Source organism: Podarcis melisellensis (genome assembly GCF_964234715.1).
Source record: "Podarcis melisellensis genome assembly, chromosome: 12".
NCBI lineage: Eukaryota > Metazoa > Chordata > Lepidosauria > Squamata > Lacertidae > Podarcis > Podarcis melisellensis.
In genome coordinates, this window is record NC_138544.1 from 10,817,386 (window position 1) to 10,827,753 (window position 10,368).

Genomic DNA, 10,368 nt, shown 5'->3' on the forward strand with positions numbered 1-10,368 from the left:
ATTATTTGTACCCCACCCATCTGTCTGGGTTTCCCCAGCCACTCTGGGCGGCTTCCATAGAAACCAAAAATACACTAAAATATCACACATTAAAAACTTCCCTGAACAGGGCTGCAATGTGTTAGCTGAGCAATTTTACCAGTCGCAATTTATAGAAAACATTTCAGTGTTAGTTTTAGATGAATGTGATGTTCACCATAGAAGTTCTATCAGGAAAGATTGCCTGGATTCCTGGCAACAAATGTGTAACTGCAGAAAGAAAATTAATGTGGAAAAATTAAATACTTGATTCAGTTCTGGAAATATCACTGCTGAAAATATTCAGTTTGAAGTTGTGCAAAGAAGACTAAACAAAGTATGTTTGAACTTTCAGCATGCAATTAGAGCACTGGCATTGAAAGTTTTAAGAGAGATTTTAAGACACCAACCAGCAAGATTTAGAAATTACGCAGAGCTTACAATCATGAAGACACTAGAAGCTCATAAGGACCCCCACAAGGAGGTTTGTATAACTTATTTTGACTTGTGTTGTCCTTGAGGATGTGACTGAAGAATGAAAAGAGAGAAGACAAGGCATTTGTCATAAGAGTACAAAGCTACTGAATCTGTAACATTAAGTCACAGTTAACTCTAAGAGAGGTAGACTCTCGTGTTTTCGATTTAAAAAAAATGTCTCCAGTACCACAGATTATGTGGAGAGGAGCTAGTTCTCAGTGGGAGCTGGGGTATCCTTTAAACTCAGTTTCAACAAGACAGGCATCAGTCTTGTAACTTGCAAACTATTTCCTATCAAGATTAGCTGTATCACTATAATGCAATATTAATAAACTGTTATTCCTTACGCAAATAGAGGGTTTATATTGGTACTAAAAACTTCCCTTACTTGTATGTCCTTTATTCAGCTTTGCTTTTTACACACCTTATGGAAATGAAAACCCTTTTAAAGTCACTGCCAAGTATATATTCAGCAGCAATCAAGTTTCAATTGTACAGTAGCTGAAAATCATGAATTAAAATTTGAAATAATGTGAATCTATACTGTCCTCTTGTTTTCTACCTAGCTTTTTTTTTTTAAGACAACAGTATAACAGTATATTTTAAGACTACAGTATGTGGAGTTAAAATATTGATTGATTTACCCAAATAAATTGATTTAATTGTTTAGCAAAGCATACTCATATTTTAAAGTTATGATGCCAAGTACTTCTTGGGGGGAATGCCCACTTCATTGAAATGCTGCTATCCTGAGCAAAAAGTATTTGCAGTATATTTTCCACCAAGTTTTAAGGATGCATTCAAAATTGAACAAATGTGATTTAATTGTTTGAGTTTCTGCTTAATCTTTTAGGTTGTAAGATCTGCTGAAGAGGCTGCTACAATGCTGGCCACATCCATTAGCCCAGATCAGTGCATCAAAGTACTTTGTCCCATTATCCAAACAGCAGATTATCCTATAAACCTGGCTGCAATCAAAATGCAAACTAAGGTGATAGAAAGAGTACCTAAAGAAACACTTGCTCAGCTCTTGCCGGAGATAGTACCAGGTCTAATACAGGTAAGAAAACATATAACAAATGAACAGCTAATAACAGATGAAAACCTTAATGAATCATGTGTATCGCAAATAATTTAAACCAGATAGTTTTTTTCCTCTGAGACGACTCAGTTCTCAAGCAAACGTGTGCATTTAATAGGTAGAATATATTTATTCAGTATCTGAATTCTTTGCTACCATATATCATTCCAGGGACGCGGGTGGCACTGTGGGTAAAAGCCTCAGCGCCTAGGGCTTGCCGATTGAAAGGTCGGCGGTTCGAATCCCCGCGGCGGGGTGCGCTCCCGTTGCTCGGTCCCAGCGCCTGCCAACCTAGCAGTTCGAAAGCACCCCCGGGTGCAAGTAGATAAATAGGGACCGCTTACTAGCGGGAAGGTAAACGGCGTTTCCGTGTGCAGCTCTGGCTCGCCACGTGACCGAGAAGTGTCTCCGGACAGCGCTGGCCCCTGGCCTCTTGAGTGAGATGGGCGCACAACCCCAGAGTCTGGCAAGACTGGCCTGTACGGGCAGGGGTACCTTTACCTTTACCTTTTATCATTCCATCAAATAATTTTAGGACTGAGATTTCTAGCCCATTTAAAATGCGTTAGTGATTTCTCTTTGTGTTAATATGTTAAGTTTTTTAAAGCTAACTTTTCTTGCTTTCAGGGCTATGATAACTCTGAAAGCAGTGTTCGGAAGGCTTGTGTCTTCTGTCTTGTAGCCATTCATGCAGTAATTGGTGATGAACTGAAACCGCATCTCAGCCAACTCACTGGCAGCAAAGTAAGTCGAAACTTGTGACACCCAAGAGCTAGTCTGAGTTCAACAGTTTGCCACAAAGAGGGCGAAGCAATATGTGCTGTGCCATTCTAGGAATTCCATATAAAATATGGTGTACTATTCTGGACTAAAATGTTACCCAGAATAGACCTAGCATTTAGGTGAAAGGAATTAGGAAATTGTATTATAACATCGGCAATTAAGTGTACTGAAATCATGGATTTTAAAGAAGGATTGTAATATTGTATAATAAGAGATCCTGACTAGCCATCTGAATGCTGAAAGGCTGAACAATAAAAAAATGACTAAGTCTAACCCCCAGTCAAATGTAACAAGAAACAATGAGAGCAAGACATATGAGGCCTTCTGCTTACCGGTATGTGCCTCCTTTCTGTTGTTTGGTCTTCTGTGGCTGCAAAAGGAGACCCAAAGCTTCCTGTAGTGTCTGAACTTGGGGGACTGTGGTTTGTTCAAACAATAGTTAATGACAGCAAGCCTGGATCAAATCATGGTTTCTGATTCTGGCTTATCCTCAAACCACCATTCCCTCATGTTCAGATTGCGCAGGAAACTGCGGGTAGTTTAAAACCCAAAACTTTCTCCTATGGAAGAGAGGAATTGTGGGAGCCTAAAACTTAGAACAGTGCGTTCTTGTAGCAGGAAACCATGGTTTCCTTCCCATTGCATCGGAGCCAAGTCTTAACATCAACTCAAGTATCCCAACTGCTCATATCCTGTAGTTAACATGTGAACAATACACCTGTGTTATGGTGAATACTTGTCTGATTCCTCCCCGATATACTAATGATGCAAAGCTGTTAAATCTTCATTCACTATTTAAACTTCAGCTGCATTTTACAACTCTCACCCCACTGTTGCCATCATTCCTTATCAAATGTGTTTTTTCTTGCTATTGTTTTGCTTATAAACAGCATACAATTGCTTGCCCCCCCCCCTCGACTTTTCTGTAATTTAAATATGTCTTGAATACTAAAGAGGACATTTACTGAATTAAATCTGCAGATGAAGTTGTTGAACCTTTACATCAAGCGTGCACAAACAGGCTCTGGAGCAGGTGACTCAGCGGCAGATGTTCCTGGACAAAGCTAGTGGTGATGTTGCTCACAGAAGAAAAGACACATCAGTAAAAGGAAAAGTCTCAAACTAAACTTTTGGAACTCTTCATTTTTGTTGGAGGTTTTCTTTTTTCCTTTTTCCTTTTTTTTTTTCCTTAATGGAGGGCTATTCTCAGCCTGCATGTGACTGTTGCAGTTATTCCATATCCAAGGGAAAAGAAAAAAACAGTATTAATATCACCTGATTGAAGCAAAATAAATTTTTAAATCTAATCCATCATGTTTTCTGTTCACACTCCTCTGTGTGTCTTCCCATTAATTTTCATCAGTGTTACTGTACATTTTTTATTTTTTAAAAAACAACCACCACAAACCTAATTAAACAGGAATGCTTTAAGCTTTAAAAGCTAAAACCTAAATTTCCTTGTTTTTCTTTGGCTACAAAGTAACATGACTTTGTATGGCTGTTTTTATTCAATGGCTATGGGTGTTTTGTTTTTCTTTACTTTCTTGAGCATAAGAACAAAGCCGGACTGGTCTGAATTGCAACTCGGTCCCTGTACTGGAGTTGCATCCTCATGGGCATGTCTTAAGTCAGATAATAAGAGTCTGAAAGCAAGCAGTGCCCATTAATTAAAAAGAAAAGCAAAGCTGGATTGATCCAGTATCTAAACACGGTTCACAGTTGAGTATGTTTGTCCCGTAAATAAAAATTCCGTGCAAACTAAGGAGGACAAGTCAGTGGAAGACATCCTATTCAGAACACAGTGTTGCAGAACTGGGGGAATGTGACGCCCTGCTTTCCCAAATTCAGGTTAAGCAAAGTCACTTAATGGATATGAACCATTCTTCTCACCATCCCTTCCTCAAGCAGGATGCTTCAGAGTGGAGTGCTCTGCACAAGCATGCTCCGTATGTATTTATCTTTATCACTAGAATGTTTCCTCTCAACCTAATTACTGGAACTAATCGTTCTACCATTTTAACTCGCGTAGGGATATAGGACAGCAAGCACTGCGGAAAGCTTTTCAGCAACGAATTTTTATTTTTTTTGCAAGAACAGGTGTTTGTTCGTTGACTTACAGGGGGAGGGCTGGGGAAAGAATCACAAGCACTATAGATCTTGAAACCCTTGGTTGAGGGTTTCAATTTGAATTATTTGGGAAGGCAGCACCAAATTTATTGCATGGTTTCCTTGAAATGGTGTCATTGAGACCATCTGGATAGAGATGTGGAAATGTTTTCAGGTTGTTTCTGTAACTTTTTTTTTTTAACTTTGTTGTGAATAATGCATCTTTGTATTTATGGATTTCATAACTGAGAGAATGAAAATCAAGAAAATGTTCCCAAAAGTCTTCTGTTTCTCAGATTTAACCACCATCTACCGAGTTTCTTAACTGAGAGATGGGAGTGAGATCAGCACCCTTCTCACAATGGCTAGAACCTAGATCTTGTGACCATAGTTACATAATCTAGTTTTAAGGATTGTGTTTTTATAGGAGAGAAGATAGCAGTGCCAACGATTCTGGTTTTTCTGTGCTAGGCTAAGATTCTCTCTACCTCTCCAGGGTGGAAACTTTTGACTGAGCTGCTACCCATAATGTCTTGTGGGGAAAAATTTGTCTATAGAAATATTTTTTTATTTCATTTTTGTTCATTTACTATTGTGTATTCAAAACCCAATTCTTTTAACATGCAGCCAAATGCCATTTTTAAAAGAGCTAATAATACTTTACTTGCTAATTACCTTGAAAAATTGAATACTTGGAGTTACATAATTTAATAAATTACTTTGACTTTGATCAGAAGTTGTTCTGACTGGGAAAGATGAGAGATGTGGTTATAAAAGAAGCATTTGCTGTTGCAGAAAGCTGTTTATCTGGGAAAATATTTTAGAAATATATGTAAAAAAAACAACCTTAATTGTCATTATTCGTCACTGGCTTTTTTTAGCAGCTTCATCAGGAAAATAGTCTCCCCTTTCTCATTTCCATATGTGTAACATTCTTGTTTTCTACTGTTCTATTACATTGTGTATTTATAGTTCTCTGCTTACCATTGTGCATATACAGGCAATAAAATGTACATAACATTACTTGAAAAATTTAACTATGTATACAGCTGCATTTCTGCTTTATTTAGTGGTAGATCTTGCCGTTTATGGTACTTTATTTTTAACGATACTGGTTTCCTCTTTCTTTTTTTGAAGGACAGACAGTTATAATGGACTAGTGTTGTAGGAGTACGGAAATAAGTTGCTCAGATGTAAGTAACTCCCAGTTCCAAAATGTAAACAATACAAACAGACAACTCAATGTAGTTACAACTGATTCAGGGAAAACAAAATGCTAATCATACTCAAAAGCTAGCTCCTTAGCTTCTGTTTATTTAGAATCGATGTCTCTTGTGTTCTTTTGTCCCAGTTGAGCAAGAAGTCCACATGCATTGTTGACATGATTGTGGGTACACAAATCTATTTGCATGGCCTTCATCTATGCCCTATTGATCCAGAGCAACCGGTTGTTTCGTATGATTCTTGAAGCTATTGCTGTATTAGAACTATTATGTGGAACTTCTTGCAATGTATTTAAGAAGAGCACAGGCTCAGTATGAATTGGACTGTAGAAAATGACTAAGTAACTTAAGGTATCAAATTAAACTTTGGCACTAGGAATAATTGATAATGCTAAAATGGAAATCGCAAGTGTGTAGCTAGACTACCTCTGGGAATAGGCCCCCGTTTCTAGATCCCAACTTGAAATCCTCTGCAAGTGAGAATTGTGTGGAAATACTTCTGAAACTGACCTACCTAACCCATGTTATTCATAGTTTAATGTGTCAGCATATTAATCTGCAGGAACAATGTATGATGTCCTAGCAATTCTCATCAGCACTTTCTTTTCAGTTTTTTGTTGTATCATTCCTGCTAATTCACCCAAAATTTCATTCTCTGCCATGTATTTGGAAAGCAGGGATTGATTAGCCCTTCTTCTCTGTACATGACACACATCTAGAATCCCCTGATCCTCAAATTTGGTCAGAAAGGGAGAGTAATGGATGTCCCACAAATAATAGGAAAACCTATTACTGTTGCCCAGCAAAGCATAAACTACTTTGAGCTAGGCTATGGTAGTTCTAACAGAGTATGGTAGCCCCAGAGACTGTATCAGATAAATCTGAAGCTTAAGAAAAGGTTTCATGCATTCATTAACCAGGCTCCAACTAAAAATGGTAAGAAAACAGCAAACCTAATTGGCACCTGGGGCAGCCTTTAATGTGTCTGTTTCCTCCTTACAAGTGAGTCATCTCAAACCGCAAAGATTCTGTGTATAATTTGCATATAGCAAATCAAGGGAAAGTGTGTTGATTCATATGTTCCATCTCTCGTTAACATGCTTTAAGCATGAAGTGAGCTTTGAAACCTGCATTTAACCAAAGCTATAAAGGAAGAGTTTAAAGTGTGCACGTGTGTGTAAACATGGTATTCAGTGTGGAAGAACTAATACGGTCCTGCCTATCCTTCGAAATCCCCCATGTGTGCACACACCAAGTCATAGGAAGGTTTATGAAACGGCAACTCTTTCACTTGCACATGACTGAACATGATGGAATATGTGCACATGATTGAACATGACTGGCCTCTTCTTTTGAAATGTTTCTTGCAATTATGAGGAAAACTGCAACGTCCCAATTTTTGAACAATAGGCATAGAAATTGCCCTCGGGCTGTTCTATGCGTGGGCTATGGGTATTGCTCATTTTGTCTTGCTTTCTGTTGTGGAAGTGACTTTACCATTTTGGCTTCTCCCTGACTGCGGGAGAGGCTAAAGCAGCCCCTCTATACCAGCATTTCCCACATGGTATCCACCAATTGTCTTGCACTACAATTCCCATCATCCCTGACAGTACTGACTGAGGGTCATGGGAGTTGTAGTCCCGACAATATCAGGAGGGCATCAGATTGGGAATGTTGCTCTAGACACACATTTAATTGTTGGAATAATTAAAGAGTGAAAAAAGACCATGAATTTAAGAAACTAACAGAAGTGCTTATTCCATCTTCCAAGGTTCATTGATGTTTTTGTGCCAAAGAAGATGTTTGCTGTGGAAATGCCATCTCCCGTGAAGGGAAGGGGGGTATTTACACACTTACTCTATAATAACAAAACCCAATTCCCACTCCAGTGAGAATGCTGCAAAACATGCTGCTGCCACATTCAATCTCGTTCATTACCTCTGAACTCTTAACTTACAAATAAACCAGTAACTGGGGTACAGGCATGATACAATGCCAGTCAGATATAGATATTATATTTAACAAAGGTACTTAAAAGTTTATTTATTACAAGGCTATCTGGTTACTTTAAAATAGTACCGTATCTTTAAATGAGTATGTGCGTGTTACTGTTCCCAATTTACACCAATTTTATTTTAACCAACTGAACTTTGAACAAGCTCTGGGCCAGTGGCAGAATCTGGGTTTTGCATATGGAGTTAACATCACAGTTAAAAAGACCTGGGAGAGAAAGATCCAAAGGGGAAAACTCAATACCGCTTGGAGAAAAGAAGAGGCAACGCAGCAATCCATCCGTCTATTCAATTTGTATTTTAAATAACATTTATATACAAGATGGTTCATTTTAACATACAGGTAGTCGTAACACATTTTGCATAACACTTGTGCTACAACCATCTTTCCAGGAACGTTGCTAGAATTTCAGGTTTACTGCTTCGCCTGCAGACACAATTGTAAGGTTCAAGATGTGTGTTAAATAAAGAGTATCTCCTTGTGTTTTTCCTTTGAGAAACCACTGGGCATTTGGTATGAAGCCCAAGAAATGCGAAATGAACACAAGAACCTGATGTGGGCAGGGGTCGAGGGAGGGGGGGGCGGGCCACCCCAGGTGTCACCACTGAGGGGGGTGACAAAATGGCGGGCAGCACTCAACCCGGGACCTGCAGCGCACCCAAGCCACTTGGCTCTCCTGGGAGTGACACGGTGGCTTGGGCGCCCGCAGGCTCCCCGCCAGCTGTAGGGCGGCTGAGTGGGAGGAGGCAGGCAGGCCCCACGGAGCACACTGCCCCAGCTGGCCCCACCCCACAGGCTGCTGGCCCCACCCTTGGGTGCAGGGCATGCGTGCTGCCCCAGGCGCCCGATAGGCTTGCTCCGCCGCTGGATGTGGGCAATAAATATTGAAATATACTTGGGAACTTACTGAATGCTCAGCATTCTCTACCGCAGCAAGCTTTCATGTGACTGTTTTTTAAATATTTGTATTCATCTTTCAAGGTTAATTGGAGGACACTGATGTACTGCTTAAGTCTGGGGGGTGGGGACTAGCCTAGAGATTGGAGAGGGGAACCATCATGCAGTTGCTATGAACCACCGGAAGAAATTTAGTTTCTTTAGCTGTCTTACCATTTTCTTCATTGGCTAAAATGACTCAGTTAAATTTACATTCGCACATAACTAATAGAGGCCTTTTGGAGATGTAGCCAAAAATATGTAAAAATTACAATTTAATAAATGTGACTGTGCCTTGTTAAAAGGAAAGATGAGATTAACTTTTTTTTCCTGTTATGGTAGCATAGCAAAGCCAATAGCCTTAAATGGTAACAGATGTACTGTTAAGCTTATATCCACCAATTTACAATTTCCCCTTTCTGATTAAAATCGGAGCACACAACCAAACATTCCCACTGCCCCTACTTAACTGTGGGTAGTGCCTGCTTTATCATACCTGCACCTAGCATCTATTTTCTTCAAATCTTGCCTTTCTAAAATGGCTTTTTAGAATTGCTAGGCCACAGACACATGTGTTAGAATTATTCAGGGTTTTAGCCTCATTCCTTGGGCCCCCGGAAGCAGGCTAAATGCATCTTGGCTTTAATGCACATGTGCGTAAACACTTGCACATCATTTCCTCTTAATAGGGAACACAGATGATTGAGCATCAACAGGAATGGGGCCAAAGCAGAATTACTGAGAGTGGAGGGAAGTATCAGCATGCTTGGGTGAACCCTGCAGTATGCAAAAATGCATGTTTTAAAGGGTTACACGCACAAAATCGACAAACAACCTAATGAGCCTGCTCAGTGACCTCTAAAAGCCATAGGACATTGTGCATCAATTGGAAATGGAATAGAGGGTGAATTGGCCGTTTTAAGCACCTTACAACTTACATTGGTTGGTATGAGCACAACCATTGGGTGAGAATACACTGGAACTCTGTATTTCTTCTATCCACTGTTATGTCATGTTACTGTTGAACTTGAGGATGTTTAAGGCTAGCTGATAAATAGCTTTGGGAATAATGGCAGTACCGCACATGCTATTAGAGTAAAATGAATACAGGGAACGAAACTTTGATAATATGCATTTCAGCGAAGGGGAGCTCCATTGATGCTATGGTCTAAGAATAACTCTGTGCAAGTCTACAAGTCCTTAAGCCTCGTATTCCTATTTCCATCTATGAAAATTTGGAAGTTATACCTAGCACAGCCCATGCTGGTTTCTCCCTTCTTCCTGAGCCATGCTTCTTTATCCTCCAAAATATGGACTTTTTCCCTGTAGGGAGATTTGCAAACTGCATCTCTGTTAGGGAGTTTCTGCACTGCACCATTTTGGAAAAAGTGGGGTATCAGCAAAGCACTTGTGTTTTTCCATTCTCCCTGCTTCTGTGAATCTGAGTCCAATTTTGTTTTGGGGAAGCATACAAAAAAAGAACGGAAATTAGTAATGTTGTATTGCAGATGCACATGCATAGTCTCTGAAGGTTTTACTTAAACAGCTGGTCCTGTCTCTTCTCCCCTAATCGGCATACACATAGTTAAGACCATCTATTAATCCACACCTCTCAACAATCTTTCTGCAATCTCATAGGAAGAAAGGGTGGACAATTTCTTAAGCAATAATGTTGTAAACGAAAATCTGCCCTTTTTCCCTTATGGGGTATCCCAAGAGCCCATATAGAGT

At 39.6% G+C, this 10,368-nt stretch overlaps 1 protein-coding gene across 30 annotated transcripts in view; it reads left to right on the forward strand.

Annotated features, from left to right (window-relative positions):
• CLASP2 (cytoplasmic linker associated protein 2) overlaps positions 1–3,666 on the forward strand; it is a 122,304-nt gene extending 118,638 nt beyond the window's left edge. For all 30 annotated transcript variants that reach the window (XM_081930981.1, XM_081931009.1, XM_081931003.1 and 27 more), the window contains 4 exons: positions 374–502; positions 1,349–1,555; positions 2,204–2,320; positions 3,341–3,666. In XM_081930981.1, coding sequence (XP_081787107.1) covers positions 374–502; positions 1,349–1,555; positions 2,204–2,320; positions 3,341–3,427 — 540 coding nt within the window. In that variant the 3' untranslated portion in view covers positions 3,428–3,666. The remainder of the gene's footprint in view (positions 1–373; positions 503–1,348; positions 1,556–2,203; positions 2,321–3,340) is intronic.
• The last annotated feature ends 6,702 nt before the right edge of the window (positions 3,667–10,368 follow it).